This window comes from Megascapheus bottae, chromosome 5, assembly GCF_031878675.1.
Source record: "Megascapheus bottae isolate mThoBot1 chromosome 5, mThoBot2.hap1, whole genome shotgun sequence".
NCBI lineage: Eukaryota > Metazoa > Chordata > Mammalia > Rodentia > Geomyidae > Megascapheus > Megascapheus bottae.
The window spans coordinates 8,299,609-8,325,554 of NC_143513.1; the positions used below are offsets into that span (position 1 = coordinate 8,299,609).

Below are 25,946 nucleotides of genomic sequence, written 5' to 3' on the forward strand. Positions count from 1 at the left end.
ACTTGCTAGCTATGTACTTTGCCATACAGAAGCTCTGCAGTTTAATGCAGTCCCATTTGTCCAAACTTTAATTTGTTTTGTTTCTGGCTCTTTATTAAGAAAGTTTCAACCTGTGCCAAGGAGACCTAGTGTATCTCCTATTCCTTCTGGTAAAGTTTTCAGTGTATCTGCTTTTACCTCAAGGTCTTTGATCCATTTGGAATTAATCCTGGTGCAGGGTGACATAAAATGATCCAACTTTAGTTTTCTACAGGTGCTTAACTAATTCTGCCAGCACCATTTGTTGAAGAGGCTGTCTTTCTTCCATCCTATTTTTTTGGCTCACTTATCAAAGATTAGGTAGCCATAGGTCTATGGGTTGATTTTTGGGTCTTCAGTTCTATTCCATTGGTCATCAGGCCGGTTCTTGTGCTAGTACCAAGCTGCTTTGATTACTATAGCTCTGTAATAGAGTCTAAAGTTTGGTTTTGAAATTCCTCCAGCGCTATTCTTTCTGCTGATTGTTTTTGCTAAACGAGGTCTTTTATTTTTCCATATGAATTTTTGGATTGCTTCCTCTATTTTCTTAAAAAATGGCACAGGGATATTGATGGGTATTGCATTGAATTTGTAGATAGCCCTTGGCAAGATTGTCTCTTGGCAATCATTTTCTAGTATCAGTTTTTATTGGCATTTCCAATAGACAGAATCATGTAATATGTGGCCTTTTACAGCAGTCTTATTTGATTTAACATGACATTTTAAAGGCTTATACATGTTACAGCCACTTATCAACTTCCTTTCTTTTCATGGTCAAATGATATTTCATCTTGATATAAAAAATCAGCAGCACTTGGATGGGTTCCTTTGTGTCTATGATCTCTAAGAATGAGTCCATGGACCTCAAGGGAGAAGTAAAATGACAAAGATTTATTGAAAAAAAAGTGCAGAAGTGAATAATAATGTATGGTCAGGAGAGAGTTATGTGATTCTCTAGATCATTGGACAGCCTGTGGGCCATAGCAGCCTGCAGACCCAATCAGAGGCTCCATGCAGCTTGCATGGCCTCCCAAGGGAATGTTTACCACCTGGGTGCCCAGTTCTGGTGCACCCCTCTGGGGTCCAGCTAATCTGCTACTCACGTGCTATGGAGCAATGGGAAATGACATGATGCCTGCTTGAGTGACTGCTCAGGGCCATGGTGCTGTGATGACTTGGGGCTAGGTTGCATCCCAAGGTGAGGGATACAGAAACTCTATAGGAGGGCTGTACCCTTATTTCCCTGCCAGGCTCTTTGTCTGCTCTCAGTCCTAAGGGGTATGCATTCTCAACCCTCCGCTTCCTGCCTTCTGTGATTAATTCTCCTCTGAACACATGTTCAACATATTTTTCATTTCTATTGGGTGTATACCTATTACTGGACTTCAAGGACATGTTATAACTCTGTGTTCGACATTTTGAGGCACTGGAAATCTATTTGCCAAAGCAGCCACACCATTGCCCATCTCTATCAGCAGTGTCTGAGGGCTGTTAAGTTTTCCACTGGCTCACGGCTACTTGCTTAGAGCTAGGCTAGTGGGTGTAGAATGAGATCTTAGGGCTCGAGCTTCCCAAATGACAAGGATGTTGAGCTTCTCCTCATGGGCCTAAAGCCACTTATATGTTTATATCTTCTTTGGAGGAATAGCAGTTCAACATTCAGCTCCTCTGTCTGTTTCAAATTAGGATGTTTGTCATTTAAGCATTGAATTAAAATTTCCTTTTTATGGTCTAGATATAAGTCTTTGTCAATATATGAGTCGCATACATACATTGTGGGATTTTCCACACTTTCATGATGGTATACTCAACTCACAGGGAGAAAGTTTTGACCAGGCACAGTGCCTATACTCCTGGCACTCAGAAAGTTAAAGCAGGAGGATTGTAAGTTCAGATCAGCCTGGGATACACAGCAAAAACCCTACCTCATAATTATTGTATGGGACAATGGAATTCTATGCTGCCATCAGAAAGAATGACATCGCCCCATTTGTAAGGAAATGGAAAGACTTGGAAAAAATCCTATTAAGTGAAGTAAGCCAGACCCAAAGGAAGATAGGCTCAATGGTTTCCCTCATTTGTAATAATTAGTACACACCTAGGACTCTCCTAGTAGAAGATCACAATAGCTCAAAACCTAGATACATAAGGTCATATAGGATGAGAGTAAATGAAAGGGTGTCTAGGACATGGAAACAAGAGCTTTATCTTGAGTGATTGCTGTTCTTAATGTACTATGTTATTTCTCTTCTCCTTTGTTGCCCTTTGGTTAATCTCATGTTGTTACTGTATCTGACTTTGTTACCTGGTATATTGTATATACATTTATTTGTTTATTTGAAATAGGAAAGGGAAGAGAGGAAACAAGATGATTTGGAGGGGGTGGAGGAAAGGAAATGGGGACAAAAACAAGAGAAGGTGTACAAATGTGTGAGAAGTAATGCATCCATTATCTGGTTAATGTAACTGTAATCCCTCTATACATTACCTCGTTAATAAAAATAAAATGAAAAAATATTATATGGTAGTTTTAATGAAGTCTTACTTAGTTTCTTCATGATCTTACTACCGCTGCCTCCAGAGTAGACTACCATTCCCTGCCCTAGGCCTCATATTTTCTGTAAAATAGGAACTTTTAATCTCATGAATGCATACTGAAGGTTAAATGAGATGTGATGTATAAAAGTATCTAGCAGAACGCCTTGAAACAAAAAAAGTTATTTCTAGGAAATACAATTTTATGTTTCTCTAAAACTAAGGTAGAAGACAAAATTAATAAGGGTAAAGCACTTACTAGTTAGGAAATCAATTGATAAAATAGAATTTTATGTTTCTCATTATAGGCATTCCATGATTTCATAGACAGTTTAGATATAAAGGGATTTTTAAGAGTAAAATCAACTGTAATTGTAAAACCCACATAATCATTATTGATGGTCTGGTATACGTCCCTTCAGAATTGCCTCAATTTTAATTTACTGGCGTTAGCTTCTGTTTTATTTCTAAAGTTGAAACACCAAGTAGACAATCTAAAAGTCAATACATTTTTTTCAATAAAAATTCATAAGAACATTGTCAGTAGCATTTGCTTGCTGGGAAAAACTTTAAGTTAGCAGGTAGGCTTGTGGATAAAAACTGAATTTAGGCATAGTGTAAAATTGTATCTCGTCGGTTTGTCTGTCTTTCACTCTCTCAGGGTGAAAATACTGAAGTGAATTGGAAAATAAGTTCATACGTTTACTGAAAAAAATATGGTTCATTTCAATAAGATAAGATTTATGTGGAACATTTTTTATGCCTTGAAAGAACTGATAAACATAGGCATGATGTATGTACTTAAAGAATCGTTTTCTGGTCTGCGGGTGTTGCTCAGTGTTAGAGACTGCCTAGCACATGGGAGGCCAGGTCTCCATCCCCAGCACCACAAAAAAATAAGCATTCTATTAAAATCGGTTACAGGCAAATTAAATGGAAATAACAATATTCGACTTCCTTAAATTCTTCTTGTATATTTAACAATATCTAAGTGAAATGATAATAGGTATAATTTAAAAATGAACATTCAGGGGCTGGGAGTTTTGCCTAGTGGTAAGAGTGCTTGCCTAGCATGCATGAAGAGCCGGTTCGATTCCTCAGCACCTCACATACATAGAAAAAGCCAGAAGTGGTGCTGTGGCTCAAGTGGTAGAGCTCTAGCCTTGAGAAGGCCCAAGGACAGTGCTCAGGCCCTGAGGTCAAGCCACAGGACTGGTAAAAAAAAATGAACATTCATAAATTCAGGGAAATATCCATCAATCAAAAATGGAGAAAATGGAAGCCTCCATTGGTGATGTGTATTTTGGCAACTCACCCGAATTTTATTTATTTGCTTTCAACAAACATGGTGTAGACTCAAGGGAATTTTCAGGTTATGTAAAATAGGTTTCAATGATAGATAAATGATTCTGGGCATTTTCTCAAAGGAGTTTGAAGAACTAAGGGGCACTGTTATGTTGGAAACACTTCTGAGCTTATCTACTTGTTTAAGTAAGCATGTCTGAGCACTTATGTACTTAAAAATGGAAAATAGGAACAAAGCAAAGCTGAATCCTATCTCAGCATCAGTGAGTAATTCCAATATCAGATACAATATGAGATATAGTTTTAATGAAGTTTACATTTTACTGTTTAACAATTGCCAATTAAGCTAATAATATATGTTGTTTCCCTGTATGCTAGTTCTACTATCCAGAAGAAATTTTAATACTGTGATAGTTGTAAAAAAAAGTTTTAAATTTTAAAGCTGGGAACTGGTGGCTCATGCCTGTAATCCTAGCTATTCAGGAGGTGAGGTCTGAGGATTGCAGTTCAAAGCCAGCCCAGTCAGAAACATCCATGAGACTTTTTATCTCCAATTAACAATCAAAAAACCTGAAGTGGGTCCATGACTCAAAGTGGTATAGTGCTAGCCTTGGGAAAAAAATCCCAGGGATAGGGCTGGGAGTTTGGCCTAGTGGTTAAAGTGCTTGCCTAGCATGCATGAAGACCCACGTTCGATTCCTCGGTACCACATACATAGAAAAAAAAAAGCCGGAAGTGGTGCTGAGGCTCAAGTGGTAGAGCTCTAGCCTTGAGAAAGTCCACGGACAGTGCTCAGGCCCTGAGCTCAAGCCCAGGACTGGCAAAAAAAAAAAAAAAATCCCAGGGATTTCCCCCAAGTCCCAAGTTCAAGCCCCATGATAGAAAAAACAGCAACAATAATAATTAAATTTTAAGCTTTGACATGTTTCTACTATAGCAGTGTGATCAAGAAAATACTTTTAAGTATAAAGATATATTTTACATTGGGATAAAATAATATGGTGGAAGAATTTAAGGAAATCAGCTTTTCATAGAAATAGCATTGGAATAATCAATGTAAGATTAAAAGAAGACTTTGGTTACATTGTTAAGTGAATGAGAATGAAGTATAAACTACCACAGTTTTCAGATTCCTTTAGATATGCATACAATATTGAATTTTTCCAGTGTTGTATTTACAATCTGCCACCTAACTATGCACTTCACAGGTAATTAAATTGATAATCCATTAATAATTTTAGTATTCTCTGGTAGGCTTTACATATATCTTAGAGAATGCAGAGAACAACACACTTATGGGTCACCCCAGGCAAGAAGTGTGAACAGGTCATAGGTCACAAGTCACGGTACAAATGGCTGGGCTGGTTCATCTGGGTTCCTGTCTTCCCTGTTTTTTGTTTTTATTTTGTGACTTCTTTCTGTATTCTCAATTGTCTGAGAATACCTCAAAACAATGTATTTGTTGAGTAAATAGCTTCTGATAACTCTCCTGTCTCTATAATTAATTTGTGTGTGTGTGCGCATATGAGTGCATGTGTGCTGATCTTACGGCTTAAACTCAAGGTCTGGGCACCGTCTCTGAGCTTTTATGCTCAAAGATAGTGCTCTACCACTTGAGCCACAGCTTTATTTGTAGATTTTTTGTTGTTGTTGTTGTTTTGGTTTGGTTTGGGGGTTTTTTTGGTGCTCAATTGGAGATAAGAATCTTATAGACTTTCCTGTCCAGGCTGTTTTCAAACTGCAATCCTTAGATTTGGCATGAGACCATCAGAGCTCAGCCTACCTTAATTTTTAATATATTTCAAAGTTAGCCATGCCGTCCTGTGTCTCTTAACACAACCTGCTAATTTCTTCTTCTTCCTTTGCTTGCCTTCTGCTTGCCCTCCAGTGCCCTCTGTCCATCTTTCTACCAGTAATTGTTGAACACAGTATTTGACTTATTGCCAATGGTCTTGGCAAAGTTGGTGGTTTGGAGCTCAATGTCCATTTTCTCATTAAAAACACAACCACATGCGGTGGTAACATTGGACCTCAGAAGCCAATCTACTCCAGTGCAGTGAAAATCCCAGCTATCTGCAGAAAGAGAAAATTCAGCCCTAGACAAAGAAAATCAGGTTGTAATCACCACAGGTTTTTCAAAGATGCGTTTCTGAGCTTTGGCTTTAGACAGTGTTCCTGGAGAATGTCTCTCTACCCAGGACCCTCAGCAGGTGTGCCATCCTGTCTCAGGAAATCACGTGAAGGTTTTGTGTCCTGTCACTGCCATGCAATGTCGCGTTACAACCACTCCTGCTTCCACAGCAATTATTTATTAGCTTAAGACTCCAGCTGGGCACAGCCAGGTGCCTGGTGACTCCCCAGCTAACCTCCACTTAGGCCCATACCTGTAGCTGAACTCAGCTGGTACACATAGAGGGAACAGCTGAAACGAATAGGAAAGAAACTGTATGAACACATGGTCTAGGACAGCCTTGTCTGTGTGTCTGGTAGGTGTCAGGCTGCTGGTCCGGATGCCATAGTTCCTAGTTCAGGCCCACAACCAGGACATGGAAGAGGGCAAATGCTATTAGTGGTGGTACGGCCTCTGGAGGGCTGGGTCCTGAGCAGACACATCATATTCAACTGGCTAAATCAAGTCATAAGATCATATTTGAAGGGTGAGAAAATAGACACTGGTCTTCCTTAACAGTGTTTCTTTAGTCTCAGGAGAAAAATATCAAATTATAATACCCAAGCATCCCTTCATATGTACATATGTATCTCCTTGAACCCATTTTACACCCTCCTAGCAGAGGTTTACAATAGGACAAAACCTATCATTTTTAGATGACTTTGTGTTCTCTACCTCATACATGCTGCACAGCTGAAGGAAGTGGGGGGTGGGTAAGGGCACAGAATCAGCAGAACGTGGGTGAAAAAGGTAGAGTAACTAGACCCACCAGTTGCATTAGACATCAATGAAAGTGAACTAAGCAACTCAAAGGCCGTGAGGGGAGGGAAGGAATGGGAGAGAAAGAGAGAACAGCTAGAACAAAGTAGCAGGAAAGAAATGTACTTATCATCTGATCAGGAGGAAATAATTTTATCAGTAATGTTTGAAGAGTTAAACTTGAGGTCTGTGTATTTTTTGTTAATCATAAGCTTTGTAAATGAAAATGATGACCTATATAAGTGTCAATGTAAAATGATTAAGTATGTAATTACTCAATCTCAACAAAGGGAAAAAGGTGCTTTCTTAGAAGTCTTCCTCATCCGTGTGTGTGTGTGTGTGTGTGTGTGTGTGTGTGTGTGTGTGTGTGTAAAATGGAGCTTGAAATCAAGGCCTAGATCTTGTCCTTCAGCTTTTTAAAATCTCAACACTGGCATTTTGGTCTTTTGATCCACCCCTCCAACTTATGGCTTTGGGGATGATTTGTTGAAGTTGATAAATCATCACAGGCTGACTTTAAACCTCTCTCCCTCAGACCTCAACCTCCTGAGTAGCAAGAATTACAAGCATGAGTAAGTGGCTCCTGACACTCTCATAGACATTCTTAAAACACTGCAGAACTAGACATTGCTATTTCATTCAGAGGGTGTCAAAATGGGTTCAAGGAGATAAACTATCTCCAGACACACCAAAAACAGCAGCTCGTTAAGTAATAGAAGCCTGATTTGAGCCCCAGTCTCTGTGGTTCCCAAATTGTATTCTACTCTTAGCATTTCAGGTAGACTTCTCTTTCTCTTCTGTTTTTCTTTGCCTGTCTTGCCTCACCTCATCACGTAGAATCTGAGCAGAAGCTGCAGGCAGAAGAGAAAGGAGAAGGTGTGTTCAGACCCATGCCTGGGATACTCAATGGGCTGTCTACCTGGCAACACTTAACTCATAGAAACAAGACCTCAAACAGAAAAATTTAGGTCATCAGATACATATCTTTCTTATTTCCTTTGATTTTCATGAAATACTTTGTCTGAGGCCAGCCCTCTTGCTCATAAGTTTGGCTAGACAATGTATTAGGCTGAGCCCCCTGCTGGCTTCTGAAAGGAGATCTTGAATCCCGACCTGTGTGAGCTGTCAGGGAGTCTGGATAGGAAGAGCCACTCTGAAAAGTAGCACGCAGTCTAGCCATGCAGGGAGCTGTTTGTGCCCCCACACAAGGTCCAGAAGGAACTGTAGCCATGCCAACGTTGGCTCTGACAGGGGTCTCTAAGGCTTTGCAATGACACACATGGAGTGACACACACATAGCCTCAGGCCAGTGGAGAGTCCAGTAGAGTGCTCTAGGATACAGCTTGTATTTCCAGCCAGCACTGATGGGATGATCATAGTTTAGCCTAAGAGCTTGGTTTCCTTTCAAAAGGATTCCATGACACAGTGGGCGATCTACCTGAAGTATGTGGCCAGGAGTAAACCCTGGGGGTAGGTGGGTATGTTCAATCCTATGCTATCTGACCCAATTTGTATTGTGTGTGTTTTCCATTATCTTCATTATCTTCTGGTGACAGGTGTGGAGGAATATATCCCTATATGAGAGTTCAAATGCTGACCCTAGAGCAGAGCACACAGCTCTTCTCTCATCGCTCCTCCTAAATGAACAGCAGCTGGGACAAACTCATTGTGGCACATCCAGGCCTTTTATTAGCAACCAGAGAGTAATATGCAATGGGAGGAATTACTCAGTCCATGAGGCTCTCCCAGGCAAAACATTTGTTAGCTTGTCAAGGCAGTGAAACCTTTTATTAGAAACTGTAGAAAAGTCAGTTCCTCCATTTTTGCTACAAAACAAAGACGCACTTGGCAGCAGACCCTAAATTAACAATCCAGCTGGAAGGAGAGTTGAGCCAAGTGGAGATGGGGAGGGATGGGCCCCAAATCAAAGCTGAGCTCAACCTGGGCATGCACTATTTTAACTCCCATTATCTGAGGTTTTATTTTAATTGTAGGGATAATATATAGAGGGTAACAGCTACATTTGTCAGGTAGTAGGTGCATTACCTCTCACACATTGATCCCCCTTCTCATGTTTTTGTCCCCTTTTCCATCCCCCAACCCCCTCCCAATCTGAGTTTTTGACAGGTTTCTTTGGAACCCATCAAATTCTTCCTAGGCAAAGGTTCATGTAGCAGCTGATTTTTTTTCTCTTTGTCTCCTCTTCCCCTCCTCTATACTCTCCCCATTTCCTCTTCTCTCACCTGTATGGTCTTGTTCTGGTTTTCCTTCCTTCCTTCCTTCCTTCCTTCCTTCCTTCCTTCCTTCCTTCCTTCCTTCCTTCCTTCCTTCCTCTTTCCTCTTTTGTGTCTTTCTTACTCTCTCTTCCTTAGTCTTCCTCCCTCCCTCTCTCCCTCCCTCCTCCCTTCCCTCTTTTCCTTCCTTCTTTTCTTTCTTTCTTTCTTTCTAGGTTTTCTCTGCTTCGTGGATTTTCCACAGTCAACAGTGCTCAGTTTTTAATGGGAATTCTCTGAGTAGAACTAAAAAGAAAAGCAAGTAGTCCAGTTCTTACACTCACCTCTCTAGGAGTTAAAACAAGAATAATGAGGCCAGGCGCCAGTGCTGTAATCCTACCTACTCAAAAGGCTAAGATCTGAGAATTGCAGTTCAAAGCCAGCCCAGTCACAAAAGTCCATGAAACTCTTATCTTCAATTGACCACCAGAAAACAGGAAGTGGTGCTGTGGCTCAAGTGGTAGACACTAGCCTTCAGCTGAAGAGCTCAGGGACAACACCCAGGCCAGAAGTTCCGACCGACAAAAACAACAACAACAACAACAACAAAAACAAAAACAATTACAGGCTAGAATTGAATCTTTAGGGAAAGAAGATACTAGAATCTTCAGGAAAGGGTCTCTAGAATGGGCCTTCCTTAATGAATCACAGACAGCATTCCTGTGTGTCTGGTATTCCTGCTTCACTCAACTAGCTATGGCTAGATGAGTCTCACATCTCATCTGGTTTTGCTGTTAATTGAAAGAAATTATTTTAGGTACCAGGAAAGGGGAGCAGGGAATTGCTGCTATAATGAAATTGTGAAAAATATGGAGAAACATGTCATTCTCACCACCAATTCTTGCTCTTCTCTTGGAAGTGTCTTTCCTCTCACCTGCTCTGTCCAGTCTTGGCAAAGCCACATTCCACCTAACAGTTGATTGCTAATCACCATCAAGGATGACTTTGGGAAGTAAACTGCAAACCCCTGTGACGTTCTGTTTATCTAGGGGCTCTCAGAGTTTAGCATGTGTTCTCGCCCAGCCCAAGATTCTTATAACCATTGGTTGAACACAAGCTTCTTTTGTTAAAGTCAATATTGGAAAATTCTGCTAATATTGGAGCAATCTCTATGCGGTTTTGGCCCCCAAGACAGAGAAAGGCAGCACCTCTAGTTTCTCTAGCTACATGCATATCCCTACATAGATTTTTCTTGTGAGTGAGTATTACCTGGTAGTATTTTACCATCCATTTAGTAAGCGTATTCTAGTTCCACGCATGCTGGTAGGCCTGGGCTGAGGGGAAAACATGCTGGCTTTGCTTCATAGGATGGTGAGGCTTGAGAAGTCAGTGCAGCGTTCAGTGCCAGTCACCGGCAAGGAGTGTAGTCGTCCCTCCTTCCCCTCAGGCTCCACAACTACAGATTCTCCCAATCTCAGATCTAAGATGTTTTGGAGAAAAAAAAATGTCTTCAGTAAACATGCAAAGAATTTCTTTTTGTCACCATTCCATAAGTACTACAGTTTGATTAAATGTTATAAGTGACCATCATACTAAATATTATAATCTTGAGATGATTTAAAGTATGGGGATTTGGGGCATATCGTTCAGAACACCATGCTGTTCTATTCAAGGGACTTGAGCAGCTGCAAATTTGGGGGTCTATGTGGGATCCTGGAATGACCCCCACACACATACAGAGGGGTATGACCATTCACAGAATCAGGAAATCGGAGAGGATACGGAGGTTCTGATTGGAATGGGAAGCTAAGGTTTCCCAAGACTAGTGATGCTTGACTAAGAATTGAGTTATTCAAAGGCAATGTTCCCCAAGACGGGAGGCTGGCAACAGATATTAGAAACCAGGGTTTGTGGATGGGGTAGTGAAAACAAAACAATCGATTTGCACCATCCGAGGTTATCATAGTCATTATGTACCTGTCCAAAGATCCATTGTGTCAAACAATGAAAGTGCAGGAAAGTCCAGCAGACTAAACTCCACCACCACTGCTTTGTGCTCCAACAGCCGCATGGAGTCTGTCTTTACCTTGTGTTGCTAGTCAGGACACCACATAAATGCTCTTATTCTGCCATGTCCCCCAAATCACTCAGATTCTTCATCTTTAAGGGTACAGCTTGCAATTGTGGAAGACAGCAGCAAACCAGGTGTGGCGTTAGAATGGGTTTCTGTTGTTAAGGTGTCTGTGATTGCCATAGCAGCAGGCTCGTGTTTCTAGTCATTTCATGTTGGAGCCTCTGCTTTTACCTACTTCAAAATCCAAGCACCCACCTCTCTCACAGAAACAGAAGAAATCTATTTCTTCTCACACACCTGATCTTTGACCAGCCACAGAACTTGTAGAAAAAATCTCTTCTTTGGGGTGAAAGGACGCTAGGACCTCCCTAGCAATCCAGTAGATCAAAGCAGGTGATGGGAACTCCTAGAATGTCAGCTTAGCTTTTCTGAGCACTGCATACACCACAGAGAGAAGCAAGGGAAAGGATATTCCTAATTTAACCCAAATTTTCTCCTGGACACTTCTCCCGTCAGTACATGCTTCAAGCTGTGTGTTTTGTAGTATGAGATAATAAAATAGTTGGCAATGTGTGATTGCAAAGGCAAACTTAGCTGCTCTATCATCTCTTTTAATTATCTCAGTAGCCCCATGGGAAACATTTTATTACTTTGTAAGGAGAAAACCAGTTCTGAGAGCCTGGATGGTGAGTCCAAGGTCACCTTCAGGACTCAGTCCTACTCATCAGACAAACTTGTAAAGAATGGAAAGTGACTCTGATCCTAATAAATCCATCGACTGATAGTGGGGATGGGAGCTTGGGGGGGGGGAGAAGAGGGAGAGGGAGGAAGGGGAGAAAGAGGGAAGGGAAAAGGGATGCTAACTAATAGTCATGTTTGTGCTGAAAGCCCTTCACATAACTGCCTAAAGATAAAATAATAACAATAATACAATTTTTTAAAAAAAAATCATCTGAAGAGAAATGGAAATTAAGCAGGAGCAGTTTACCTCCTTCATATTGCACACCTCACGAATATAAGGTCAATTTTGCCTGGTTTGACAATCTCATTTCTTCTCTGTGTCTGTCGCTATTGATGTCGCGGTCTCTGTCTCTGTCTCTCTCTACCTCTTCCTCCGTCTCCCCCACCTCTCTTTCTCCCTCATTCCCTCTCTCCCTCTCTCCCTCTTTCCTTCCCTCCCTCCTCCTCCTCCCCCTCCTCCTCCTCCTCCTTCCTCCCTCCCTCTCTCCCCCTCCCTCCCTCTCTCCCCCTCCCTCCCTCCCTCCCTCCCTCCCCCCTCCCTCCCTCCCTCCCTCCCTCCCTCCCTCCCTCCCTCCCTCCCTCCCTCTCTCTCTCTCTCTCTCTCTCTCTCTCTCTCTCTCTCTCTCTCTCTCTCTCTCTCTCTCTCTCTCTCTCTCTCTCTCTCCCCCCCCCCTAGGGCTTAGGCTGAAGGCTGAACACTGTCCCTGAGCTTTTGTGCTCAAGATAAGAACTCTACCACTTCAGCCAGAGTTCCACTTCCAGTTTTTTCAGTGGTTAATTGGAGATAAGAATCTCACAGATGGGCCTGGAGTTTGGCCTAGTGGTAGAGTGCTTGCCTAGCATGCACGAAGAACGGGTTCAATTCCCTGGTACCACATACATAGAAAAAAGTTGGCAGTGGTGCTGTGGTTCGAGCGGTAGAGCATTAGCTTTGAGGGAAGACCCAAGGACAGTGCTCAGGCCCTGAGTTCAGTCACCAGGACTGGTAAAAAAAAAAAAAAAAAAAAAAAAAAGAGCTTCACAGACTTTGCACCCATTCCCATCTAGGCTGGCTTCAAAGTACAATCTCAGCTAGGTGCCAATGGCTCACGCCTGTAATCCTAACTACGAAGGAGGCTGAGGTCTGAGGACAGTGCCTAGGCCCAGAGTTCAAGCCCCACAACTGACCAAAAAAATAAAAAAGGTATAATCTCAGATCTCAACCTCCTGAGTATCTAGAATAACAGGAGTGAGTCACCAGTGAGTCTGTCTAACCCCAGACTTTCTGTCCTACACCACATCTGTTATTTCTCTGCCACTCCGTACTGCATTTCTGTGCAGAGCAGACCTTCAAAGGCAGACAGCAAAGAAAAATTCTCTGCTCTGAAAAGTCTGACGTCCAGGGGATACACACCCTTTCCTTGCCATTCCTTGGGCCTCCTGCCCTTGCTCTGTGTGGCCCAGCTGACGAGCTCTCCTCTTCCACTCCGCACAGGGTGTGTCTTGGTGGTATCTGTGATTGAACAGCTGGCACAAGTTCACAACTCCACTGTCCAGGCTTCGATGGAGAGACTGTGTGGCTACCTTCCAGGTAAGTCCTGCTGTTCATCTGCCATCTTCCGACCTATGAATCATCATGAGTGAGCTAACACCCAGCACATACTCATGGAGACAGTGGTGTTATTTTTATGGATGCTATTCCTATGAGGAGAAGATAAATTAAAGTAAAAAATACCACTAAAGGCACTTTCTCCTCACTTCCATTCTTCATCAGAGTAGAGAATTGATATTGAGGAAAGAAAATGTTTAATGGCCAAATGTCATTTTATGTGTCACATTACTAACGATTTACCCACTTGATGATCATTGTCTTAAGTACTTCACAGTCAAAATAATGAATACTTTTCAATAATTGGCTGTTACCTTGTATATAAATTCCCAGCCTACCAACACAAACATTGCTGTAGGCTAAAAAGACAATTCATCTCCAGATTGCAAAAGGGAAAGTAATCTGGGTCATCCTTTTGATTTCAGTTGGGTCTCAATCAAGTCTCTTGTCCATCTTGCAAAATAAAGAGCTAATCGATGGCTCAAACAAGCTTTATGTTTTTGTTTCAGTGTCAGCAGACAGAAAATATTAACTCTAATTTCTGGTGCCGTGTACTGTTATGTGAGCAGTAAGAATAAACAAACTTCTTTGAGAGTCAAAATGTTCCTTGAGAACTTACCAATTCATTAAGAATGCTTACATCACTTTTTTGGCTAAATGACATAGTTGTAATAACAGTGACTGTGTCTTTGATTGTGTAACATCCAGACATTCTCAGGGAATTTATGACATACAATAAAATACACCCTCTCAGGATAAAATGTTCTGAATGCAAAAAGAGAAAGTAGTAAAGAATCACAGACAAACATGAGCTTTTAATTTTCTAAACCAATCATTGTTAAGATGTTAATGGGCATCAGTTCTTCCTTTTGTAGAATTAAAATATGGCAGATAAATCTTCTGATTTTCCCTACTCCTACTTTAATTTCTCTCAACATCTCTAGACATAAACTTAATATTGTTCTTGCCTAATTTTATACTTACCCATTCACTTGTCTAATTCCAGGAACAGGTAGAGTATTCTTATATTTGTGATTTATTTTTCAAAACCTTTTCTGGATAAAATAAAACAAAGGTAGCAAAATATACCAAGTAAAAATCAGTTTACTGAATGTTAAGAATGCTTAAAGATCGGAGCCAGGACTTTGGCCTACTGGTAAAGTGCTTGCCTAGCGTGTATAAAGACCTGTGTTCGATTCTTTGGCACCACATACATAGAAAAGGCCAGAAGTGGTGCTGTGGCTCAAGTGGTAGGTGGTAGGACTCTAGCCTTGACAGAGCCCAAAGACAATGTTCAGACCCTGAGTTCAAGCCCCAGGACTGGCCAAAAAAAAAAGCTTAAAGATTATAGCCAAGGTCAAGAACGAACAAGCAGCAAGTTTCCAGATGTCCTCACTACCCAAACCACTCTATTTGAGGTCTCTCCTGTCTCTCATTTGATTCCTTTGGCAAGATTGCTAGTACAGCTTCATTTCGTCAAGAGGCTTTTATAAGGCCTCTCTCTTCCTTTCTCCCTGTTCTTCTCTCTCTCATTCCTTGTGCACATGGCATTCAGTGAGATCTGTTGATTAATTAGGAAGTATAAAATTGGAATATTCCAACCTACCATATAATTTCCACTTATTAATTAAAATATATTCCTTTCATATATATATATATATATACACTCACTATATTTTAGAGGACATTTCTTTCCCATAGTACCTAGCGCTATGAAATTTGTGGGGAAAACAGGATAAAATATTTGTTTTATTTATTTATTTATTTATTTATTTTATTATTTGTTTTTCAAGAAAATGCATTGGTTTTCTTTTTTAAATAATTTTTATTGTGATTAATAGAAGGGTTACATTATATTCACCAGATAGAAGGTGCATAACTTCACAAACATTGATACTCTTTCTCATGACATGGTCCCCATTTCCCTCCTACCCTCCCCCTGCTTATCTTGATTCCCCCCTTCCCTATCCAATTTCAAATAACCAATTAAGCACATATAAAATATATCAAATAACAAGGTAAAAAATTGTAACAATATGGGATAACCAAGGGATGGCAAAAGAGATGAGAGATAACATAGTACATTAAGGACAACAGTCACTCATTATAATGCATCGGTTTTCTATTGCCATCCCAGAGTAATTTATTAAGTTTTCTTTAAAACACCATCATAAATATCTGATGGATTTCAGTCCCTTCTGATAGTGCTCCTGTTGAAGCTCAATCAACTCTGACTTGGGATAGAGGCAGCCCCTTTCGGTTCCATTCCTGCGTGGTTTTGACATGAACTTGGATGACCTTGGACAGCTCCCTGGGTGGCTGGAGTGGCGGGGCACCAGCCCTTTCTTGCACAATTTCTGCTGCAGGCTTGAAATCAGCCATTTCTCTTGGAAGCACTGGTTTCTTTGGGTGAGAAGTGCTATTTCAAAAATCACACTCTGGGTGCTCGGGAACGCTCCTTGATGTCAAATATCCATTCTTTCTAAGGTCTCTCCACACAACTGTGAAGTCGTTTTCATATATAATCCTATGCTAAAATGTCTAAAGAAAACTTCACAGAAGTTCAAACTTCATGTTTGAATTAAATACAATAAAAAATAGGTGACTGGTAGGATGTATGAGTTATACCCCAATGAAACGGCTCTCACAAAAGATAATGTGAAAAAGTACATGTTTGAAATCTCATATTAAGAGTCCCATTGCATACCAGGGAACGTCAGTATACAACAATCAATCCTGACACATTTTCTGCTTAGATAACCAAACTTCATAGGAGAGAAAAGAAAAAAAAATTGTCTCTGAACATGTAGGCACATACAGCAAATGAGCTACCAGAAAAAAGAAAATGTGATTATTATTAGGCTTTTGGAAGTAGTATATTTAAAATGATCATGAAAAATGTTGGGTGCGGTGGCTCACGCCTGTAATCCTAGCTACTCAGGAGGCTGAGATCTGAGGATCAAGGTTCAAAGCCAGACCGGGCAAAAAAGAACCTGAGACTCTTATCGCCAATTAATCTCTAGAAAAGGGAAGTAGGGCTTGGCTCAAGGGTAGAGTGGTAGCCTTGAGCTGAAGAGCACAGGGACAATGCCCAGGCCAATTTCAAGCCCCATGACCCATACACACAAAAATTTTTCACGGAAAGATATCACATCCCAAGGATATTCAAATCCAAAGGGCACAGACAGCTGTTCCCAATGTGCAAGAATTCAGAAAATATTGTTCTCTGGGGACATTCCTGAAGAAATTTATACACAGCTCCACAGGAGTGTGGATGTGAGTGTTAATTACATATTCACAATGTAGGCAGAAAGGAATCAGATGTTCTGGGTGATGGTGGGTAATAATGGCTATCCAACCCAAAGAAGAGAGAGCTGGAGAGAAAGTAGTAGACAGATATGCCACTATCAGTCTCAAAATATCAACTTGGTACTGCTGTTGTTGCTACATTCCTAATTTTTGACTGCAGTTAAAATTGGGTTTACAGAGGTAAATAAGTAATTAGGAGGTTTTCAATTTTTTTCCATTTTTGCCAGTACTAGGATTTGAACTCAAGGCCTGGGCTGTCTCTGAGCTTCTCTGTGCTCAAGGCTAGCACTCTACCATTTAAGCTACAGCACCATTTTTGTTTGTTTGTTTGTTTTCTGTTTATGCATGCTAGGCAATTACTCTGCCACTAAACTACATTCCCAGCCTGTAGCATTTCTACCAACTGCTTCATTTTTGTAAGTGGGACTTTATGTAGCAAAAAGGAAAGCAATTGAGAAAAAAACAGATCTGTACTTCTGGTTTTGGATTTGAAGCATCAGCATGAAATCATTAAATTTTTTTTCTCTCTGCGTGTGTGTGTGTGTGTGTGTGTGTGTGTGTGTGTGTGTGTGTGTGTGTGTGTTATTGGAGATTTGTACATGCTAGCCAATGCTGTACCACAGTTCTAGCTTTCCAAATCTTGGTGGGTTTTTCCCTTGTTTGCTTGGTGAGACAGTGTCTCTCTATGAAGCTCACACTGGATTTTTATAGCACAGGTTGGTCCCTCTTTCCTTCCTTTGTTTCTTCCTCTCTCCCTCCCTCACTCCTCCCTTTCCTCTCCTCCTTCTTGGTTAGTGAAGCTTAAACAGGGCCTGGATGCTGTCCCTGAGCTTTTTTACTCAAAGCTAGTGCTCTATCACTTTGAGTTACAGTACCACTTCCATTGGTTAATTAAAGATAAGAGTCTCCCAGACTTGCCTGCCCAGACTAGCTTTGACCACAAACCTGAGGACACTCCTGCATAGCTAGAATGAATGGTAGCATGAACCATCATTTCTTCTCCTAATCTTAAAATGAGTCTTCCTTTCATCTTTTTTTCTTAAGATAGTCTCTATTGTTTTCACTTATTCTTGAGTTCATTTGCTTTTAAATTTTATTTATTTGATCATTTTATTCTTCTCTGAACTTTTAATTCCAGTTTTTTTTCAAATTCTGACTTCTGCTGTTCTTGAGGTTTTATATCATTTTATTAATGCCTCTTAGCTCATTCTGAGAGAGTGTTATATTTTCATCTTTTTGGCATGACTTTGCTGGCATGCTTTTACTATCTGTAGGGAAGCTATTCTGTTTCTTATTCTTTTTTCTTATAATAATTTTGTATGGGAGTTGACCTAGATACATTTTTGTTGCTCATTTTTTATGAGATTAGTTCTCAAATACCCCTAGAAAGAGGTGGTTCAGAATAGTTTTTGTAAATGCCTAGAGCTCCTCCTTCTGGGGTTTGCATGGGTGTGTGTGTGTGTGTGTGTGTGTGTGTGTGTGTGTGTGTGTGTTAGCCTATTCCTCAGATTTTTTTTTTACTTTTTCTCCTGTCATTTTCATCTGCAATTTATTTTAACTACATTTCTATCCAGATTAATTTTTATTCCAAACCTAGCAATTTCAGCTCAGTGTAAGCACTGCCCTGGCTGGGAGCCTGGTAGTCAGTTTCATAATTTAGAGAGTGAAAACATGAATCCTTAGTCTCTCTGGACCTGACTGAACTTCACTTCAGAATTCTTTTCAGGTCCATCCATTTCTTTGAAAATGATGTTACATCATTTTCCCAAATAGATGAGTAAAAAATCCCATTTTGCTCCTATGGCACATTTTCTTAATCCATTTGCATTGAGAGGTCTTACTTTATAGCTCAAGCTGGCCTGGAACTTAGGATGCAGCTCAGGCAGACAAACAGGCATGTTCTCCCACCTCAGCCTCTCCAGTGCTGGGGTTAGAGGTGTTCTTGACCATTCCCAACTCTTGTTAGGAGCACTGGCTTCCCAATTTCTATTTCACAAACAGCTGGGATTAGAGATGTGAGCCACCATGCCTGGCCTTGATAGTTGAATCTTCCATATTGCCTTTTCTCTTTAACTAGAATTATTTCAGTGGATTAAAAAGGCTATTGCTAAGGTTTATTATTATTACTTTTTAGCATATTTAGTAGCTGACACTAGTTGTACAAAGTTATGTTTCCACATATTAACAATATTTTCCAGTCACTTTCATTTCCTCTATTACTCTACCTTGAGTTTATTTTTATTAATTAATGCTGTACCTCTAGATGGTAACCCCGTCTGACTGACTTCAGGTCAAACTATCATTGCACTTGACAGATCTAGAGGCGAGGTGGAAGGAAATGATTGCCTCATTCTGCTTAAATGAATGTGGAACACCATAGAGAATGTAACCGCACGAACGGAATAGGATGATGGTGGCAGATTAAGTCTCTTAGGTCAAAATTTCTCCTAAAACTTCCTAACAGACCTGGCCTGCCATGCTTGCTGGAACGCAGAATTATATTTTGTCTGGTGAGCTTCGAGAATGGAGAATAGACTAGGATTCATGTACTTAAACACACAATCAATTCTTAAAATGATCTACCATGTAAGCAATGGTCTTGAGCATTCACTAAATCACATCAAAGTCTTTCCTGGGTCTGGGAAAGAGAGAGTTTTGTTTTTGGTTTTTGGTTTTCAAATTGTGTAAAGCATGGTTCATGTCCAGTTTTACCCATTGCATCTGCCTCCGGCTCACTTATTTGGATGCGTCTTAGAAGAATCTCAGATTTATTAATAGAAAAACTATTCTTGGAATCATTCTTGCTAGGAATTGGCCCTGAACATCTTGCTAGCATTCCACTCCTCTGGTCACCTGTGCAGAAATCTTAGCTCTGTGAGATGTGAGAGCTCAAGCCTTGTGGAGACTTCAAAGGAGATGGCACTGAAGTATCAGTAGTCTGGAAAGTAGCTGTGTGGTTAATTGGTCTCACTGTGCTTCAATCCTCTCATTAATAGATAATATAGAACCATAGTCTACCTGGGATAGACAAGGCATTCTAAGCAGGTTGATGTGTCTACTACAAATAACATCAGCTCTTGGATAAAAAGACTTTAACTTCAGCCGCATCTCAAGGCCTTGAAGCTCAGAGTTCTCTGCTTACAAGTAAGAATATAAAAAAGCTCTTTCCAGCAAGGAAGCTGAAAGCCACATGAAAGCAAGCTCCAAATTGGAAAGCACCAGGTTTTAATTGCATGCTTCTCTTAATGTATGGTGATTGTCCATTGCTCCTTTTTTTTTTTTTTTTGCCAGTCCTGGGCTTGAGCTCAGGGCCTGAGCACTGTCCTTGGACTTTCTCAAGGCTAGAGCTCTACCACTTGAGCCTCAGAACCACTTCCGGCTTTTTTCTATGTATGTGGTACCGAGGAATCGAACCCGGGTCTTCATGCATGCTAGGCAAGCACTTTAACCAGTAGGCCAAACTCCCCGGCACCATTGCTCCTTTTTAAACCCTCTTTTGCTGCACTTCAGAGTGGCCACATTTTCTTTTCTTTCTTTCTTTCTTTTTTTTTTTTGCCAGTCCTGGGCTTGAGCACAGGGCTTGAGCACTGTCCTTGGACTTTCTCAAGGCTAGCACTCTACCACTTGAGCCTCAGCACCACTTCTGGCTTTTTGCTATGTATGTGGGGTACCGAGGAATCAAACCCGGGTCTTCGTGCATGCTAGGCAAGCACTCTACCACTAGGACAAACTCCCGGCCCCCCACATTTTCTTTTTTTCCTCACATTATTCCAAGTCTGATTCTTTCTATCAGTAGAAATGACTCTGGTGGCCAGGCAGAGTGTGGTGGCATAATTTGTACTTTAGATTTTGTCTTCACTCATTTGGTGATATTATAACATGCTAGCACTGATTGTATTGCGAGATGTATCAGAAACGTAGATGGATATGCTTATGTCTTTCTGCAGTGCCAGACCTTATTGCATAACAATACATTTCACAAAGTACAATACTTTCAATGGTTTCAGCCAGCAGAATATTACTGTCTCGGCTTGATAGTCACACACCAATCAGCAAACATGTTTTTTTATTCTCATCTTAATTACTAATATCCATTCTCAGGTCACACATAACAATTTGTGGTGGTAAATGGGTTACAGGAAGCTAAGAAAGTATCTGCAGGTTGCAAAGAGGCCTTGCTAAAGTCTGAGGCAGAGAGCTGATAACAGATGCAGAGCCTGTACAGGTGTTTAGATAAGAGACTAACATAAAGAATCCATTCACTGAGGGGCTCAAGGCAGAAGGCGAAGGTCCTACTAGTGCCAGGAGCTTCCAGTCTCTGGATGAAGGTCAAGTTTGCATGAGGGCTTTTCTGCCTGGAAGACTGAACTGAGATGAAGCCTCAGGGCGGCAGGTGGGACTGGATAACCTTTAGATCTGTGATGTGTGCAGGTAGGTGATCAGATGACCTGAATAGATGTTGGTGCGTGCCACCATACTTAGATGTCTCTTCTTTCCCATTTCGGGGAAAGGGAAGGTAATTCCTGAGTCTGACATATTCGGTAAGGTCATGGACCTGGTTTTTCTGATAAGGATATGATGCAGCCCCATGTCTATGTATTTTTGACTTAATTTAATTAAGTTTACCAGTGATAGTCTTTCATTTTCACAAGTGAGTTATTTTTCAGTCTAGTGCATAGTTTGTACTGCCTATAATTTAAAATGGATACATGAGAGGACATGGAGATTATATTATTAAGTCTAGACTGGGAAGTTAAAATCCAAAAGTAAGCCGAGGACAGATAGTTAAGCTCTGCTTCTACTTCTGGATAATAAGTGATAAGAAGAAGGACTTGAAGGGAACAATCTGCAGCTGCCTTTATCATTTCTCCTTTGAAATGGTAAAAAGCTGCAAACTCTGTATGACTGGGAGAAACAGGAAATGAAGCATATCTGAGCAAAGGAAGCCCTAAAACTCACCTACAGTCCCTGTGTTGGCCTGAAAGAATCTCAACACCCATCTCACTCACCCAGAACAGTTGTTGAATGCTAGATGATAAGGCCACACGTATTCAGCCTGGCCACTGTGTAGTTCCCCAGCTCAGAGAGTGTAATCTCGACATGGATGGTAATGGGAAATGCTTCTCTCTTTTTCTGTTTCTCCCTACTTTGCCTTGATATGCTAAAATAAGTCCTTGCTAAAACTTCTACTTTGTGAGACTCTGCTCTAAGATACTTCCAAATGCTTTTCATGAGGGGATCTCAAGGATTTGTGATTTTGCATGCTGACAGTGCCCTCATCCCTCCTCCAGTGACAGGCAGAGGGTGGCTTGGCTCATACAAGCAAGATGTAGAGCCACTCTGTCTCAGTGTTTGCCCTCAAAATGGAGCAAGCAGCTTTCTTTTTTAATTTTTAGAATTCTATTGTAAAGATGATGTACAGAGGCATCACAGTTACATAAGTCAGGTAGTAAGTACATTTCCTTTTGAACAATGTTGCCCCCTCTTTCTCTCCAAGTTTTTCCTCCCCTGGTTTTCCTCCCCCATCACAAACTGTAAAGTTTATTTCCAACTTAGTGTCTAGTGGGTTTCACTGCTGCATTGGTTCATGCTTTGTCCTACTGTTTCTGTGCTTCTCCTTCCCTTCCCCAAATCAGATGAACTTACACACAAAAGAAAGGGTACAGAAACCAAGAAGGGAATAAAAGGAAACAAGGAAAACAAAAAAAAGAACCACAAACCCAAAAGCCTCCTGCTTCTATTTCTTGGAGTTCATTTCAATAAGCATCATTGTATATGATCATATTAAGCTACTGTTTTCCAAAAGTGGAGTCAGTCGGGGCAAGGTATAGTTTGACAGCTACTGCTCTATGCAATATGGGATCTCCACACTGTATAATTTATCAGAAGCAGCAGCACCTGTAGGGCCCAGTTCTGGGGGCTGGGAAGACTGAAGGCCCAGCCTGAGAATCCAGCGAAGGCCATCTTCTCATGTCATCCCATGCAGAAGACAGGAGGACAAGGGAGGTCAAGGTCAGAGAATAAGGCTGGTCGAATTCACAACTGCAACAGACCAGATCTCCCGAGCACTATGACATCCATCCCTTCACAATGGCTTTCTCCTAAGTACTTCCTCTCAACTCTTATTTCCTTGAGGCTTATGTTTCCAACACAGCATAGAAGAATCTTATAATCTGTATGCTAATATAGTCTGTTCAATTGTAGAATAACATGCTATCATGGGCCATCTAGGGCGATCCGGCTCTTTCCAGAAACTTCAATAAGAGTCATCTCTCTCCCACGCTCACCATTTCTCCCTGCTCAAGTTATCACCCAGTTGCAAGGGACTTGCTCCGGAGTAGGGGAAGCTGCAGACATTTACTTTACCGTGAGCAAAACAATTCTAAGAAACACTGGCACAAGCATCTCTGATTTCATAGGAAAGAAGATGAATTTTGCTGCCTGTCAGCCAGTAACACAAGTTAATCAAAGAACACACTGACGTCTGTTTTGAAATTGCTCTGCTTTGGGCTAAGCTAGTTCTACATTAGCAATCCTTTAAACTACATCACCAAACAGGCTGGCCCCTTCACCGAATTTTGAACCTTCTCTTACAAAATTCATTAAACTTAAAGCATGTTCCAGAAGGAGGCTGACTTCCCTGGCCAACTTTTTTTTTTCAAGTAAGGAAATCAAACTACACTCCAAAGTCAGAGGCCCTTGGGAGGTGGTGCTGGTCTCTAAATGTCAGGGCTTCCTGATTCCCCCTTCAGTAGCACCCCTCAAAAATAAAGGAGCTGGGGCTAGGAATGTAGCTTAGTGGTAGAGTTCTTGCCTAGCAAGGATGAAACCCTGGGTTCCATTCCTCCAGACCAAATAAACTGACAAAGCTGGAAGTGATGTTGTGGCTCAAGTGGTAGAACGCCAGCCTTGAGCAAAAAGAAGCTCAGGGACAATGCTCGCCCCAAGTTCAAGCCCCATGACTGGAAAAAAAAAAGAAAGGAGCCCCCCTGGAAGGAGGAGGGAACACTGATCACTGGTTATCAGCTTTCTGTCTCTGTAAAGAGACAGAAATAAATTGGGCTATACAAATAAATTGGGCTATACAATATTTACTCCTCTATGATTTTTTTCACTTGCCATAATGACTTCTTTCACCTAATATGATATGATAATTTATAATTTATTATTAATTCATAATGTACCACCTCTCAGAACATCATCGCCTTTTGCTGGCTAAGTACTATTTCATGATGTAGGTGTCAACATGTTGTTTTTCGGTTTATTAGTAGATGGGTAATTGATTGCCTAATAAAGACAATGCTTCCTGAGTAGCTAGGATTACAATGCTTCTTTTCTCAGTCAGGTCAAGGTTGAGAAATTAATGTAGAATTTCTGTATCCCATGGAAAATTGCTCGTCTTCCTTCAACAACTTAAGAAACTGTTGACCCAGTAACCAAAGAGGCTGCATCCTCTACCTTCCTACCATCCTACCTTCCAGTACTACATTATACTTAATTTTTCCACAGCCCCAGAATTTATTATTCCTTCTTGCTATAACACATCATGATTAGTGTAAAATCATATCTTATCTTGGCTTGATTTCTATTTTCTCACTGGCTAATGACATTATGATTTCCTGTGCTTATTGGGCCTTTTAGGATCATTTTTTGAAGGGTAACTATTCACATACTCAGCACAATTTTTAATTGGATTGCGTCTTTTCATTGTATTAAAAGTTCATTTGCAAGCTGTCATCTTTCTTGAAGTCAACTAATTTACTCATTCTTAATTATGCTTGAATTGCTCATTAAACAAAGCTAGCCATTAAAGTTCAGAAAATGGCACCCCCCCTAAACATGTCACTTTAGGATATTAATTACCAGGAAAAGGCTTCCTGAAAATCCTTTATCTGCCTCAATACAAGTTCTTAAGAAGAACTTACTGGATAATAATCCTGTGAAAATTCATCAGATTTTCTACACTCAGGTCAACTTATTATAAACTGTCTTCCAAGGGTCCAGCATCCATCCTGTCTATAAACTGTTTATTCTGTGGATTAAAAGGAGGGAAAGACATTTCTGGCTATTTTACTTATTTCAGCAAGAGAATTGGGTCCCATTCTTACCGTTAACTTGGCTTACCCTTCTAATTCTTGTTTTAATTTTTTTTTTTATTTTTTATTTGTTTGCCAGTCCTGGGCTTGAGCTCAGGGCCTGAGCACTGTCCTTGGACTTTCTCAAGGCTAGAGCTCTACCACTTGAGCCTCAGCACCACTTCTGGCTTTTTTCTATGTATGTGGTACCGAGGAATCGAACCCGGGTCTTCGTGCATGCTAGGCAAGCACTTTAACCAGTAGGCCAAACTCCCGGCCATAATTCTTGTTTTAAATGATTGTTTAACCAGGTCCCTCGCTGTGATCAAATTTCAGTATTGAAACAAAACAATTGAGACAATAAAGAAAGCTTACTTAGGAAGCCATCCTCATTAAGCCTAAACTTGTGAAATTCCCCATTGAAATTTTCCTAGAAGATTTGTAGAATCAATTCCCTACCTTGAAGGGATGATCTCTAAACTGTTGATTCTGTCTCACTGATTTGTATGTCTAGCCTTCCTCTCATATGGAAATCTCTGGTTATTGTAGCTGTGTGGTTTTGAAATTAGGGGCCTCCAACTTCATTCTTCTTTTTCATGATGTGGTAACAATTCTGGGTCCCTCCAAGTTCCCCACAATCACTTTCTGTAAGACAGTTGGGATTTGATAGAGATGATATTGAATCTGGGAAGCAATTTGGGAAATGTTGTAGACTTGACAACCTTATACCTGTAGATCAATAAGCACAAGCTGCCTTTCCGTTTCCTTAGGTCTAATGTTACTACTTTGGGCAAAGCAGTTTCAAAGCAATTTTTGCACTGGAGTGTTTCTAAGTATTCACTTCTTTTGGATTATATTACAAATAAAGTTTCCTTCCTTCCTTCCATCCTTCCTTCCTTCCTTCCTTCCTTCCTTCCTTCCTTCCTTTCTTTCTTTCCTTCTTTCTTTCTTTCTTTCTTTCTTTTTTTTCTGTTGTCAGTTGTGGGGCTTGTACTCTGGGCCTGGGTGCTGCCTCTGAGCTCTTCAGCTCAAGGCTACCGCCCTACTCCTTGAGCCACAGTGTCACTTCTAGTTTTCTAGTGGTTAATGGAAGATAAGAGTCTCTGGACTTTAGTGCCTTGGGGCTGGCTTTAATCCTCCATCCTCAGATCTCAGCCTC

The 25,946-nt window shown here is 40.8% G+C and overlaps 1 protein-coding gene across 1 annotated transcript in view; it reads left to right on the forward strand.

Annotated features, from left to right (window-relative positions):
* Aoah (acyloxyacyl hydrolase) overlaps positions 1-25,946 on the forward strand; it is a 141,300-nt gene that overhangs the window by 10,794 nt on the left and 104,560 nt on the right. The window contains exon 2 of the mRNA XM_090332629.1: positions 13,290-13,385. Coding sequence (XP_090188755.1) covers positions 13,290-13,385 — 96 coding nt within the window. The remainder of the gene's footprint in view (positions 1-13,289; positions 13,386-25,946) is intronic.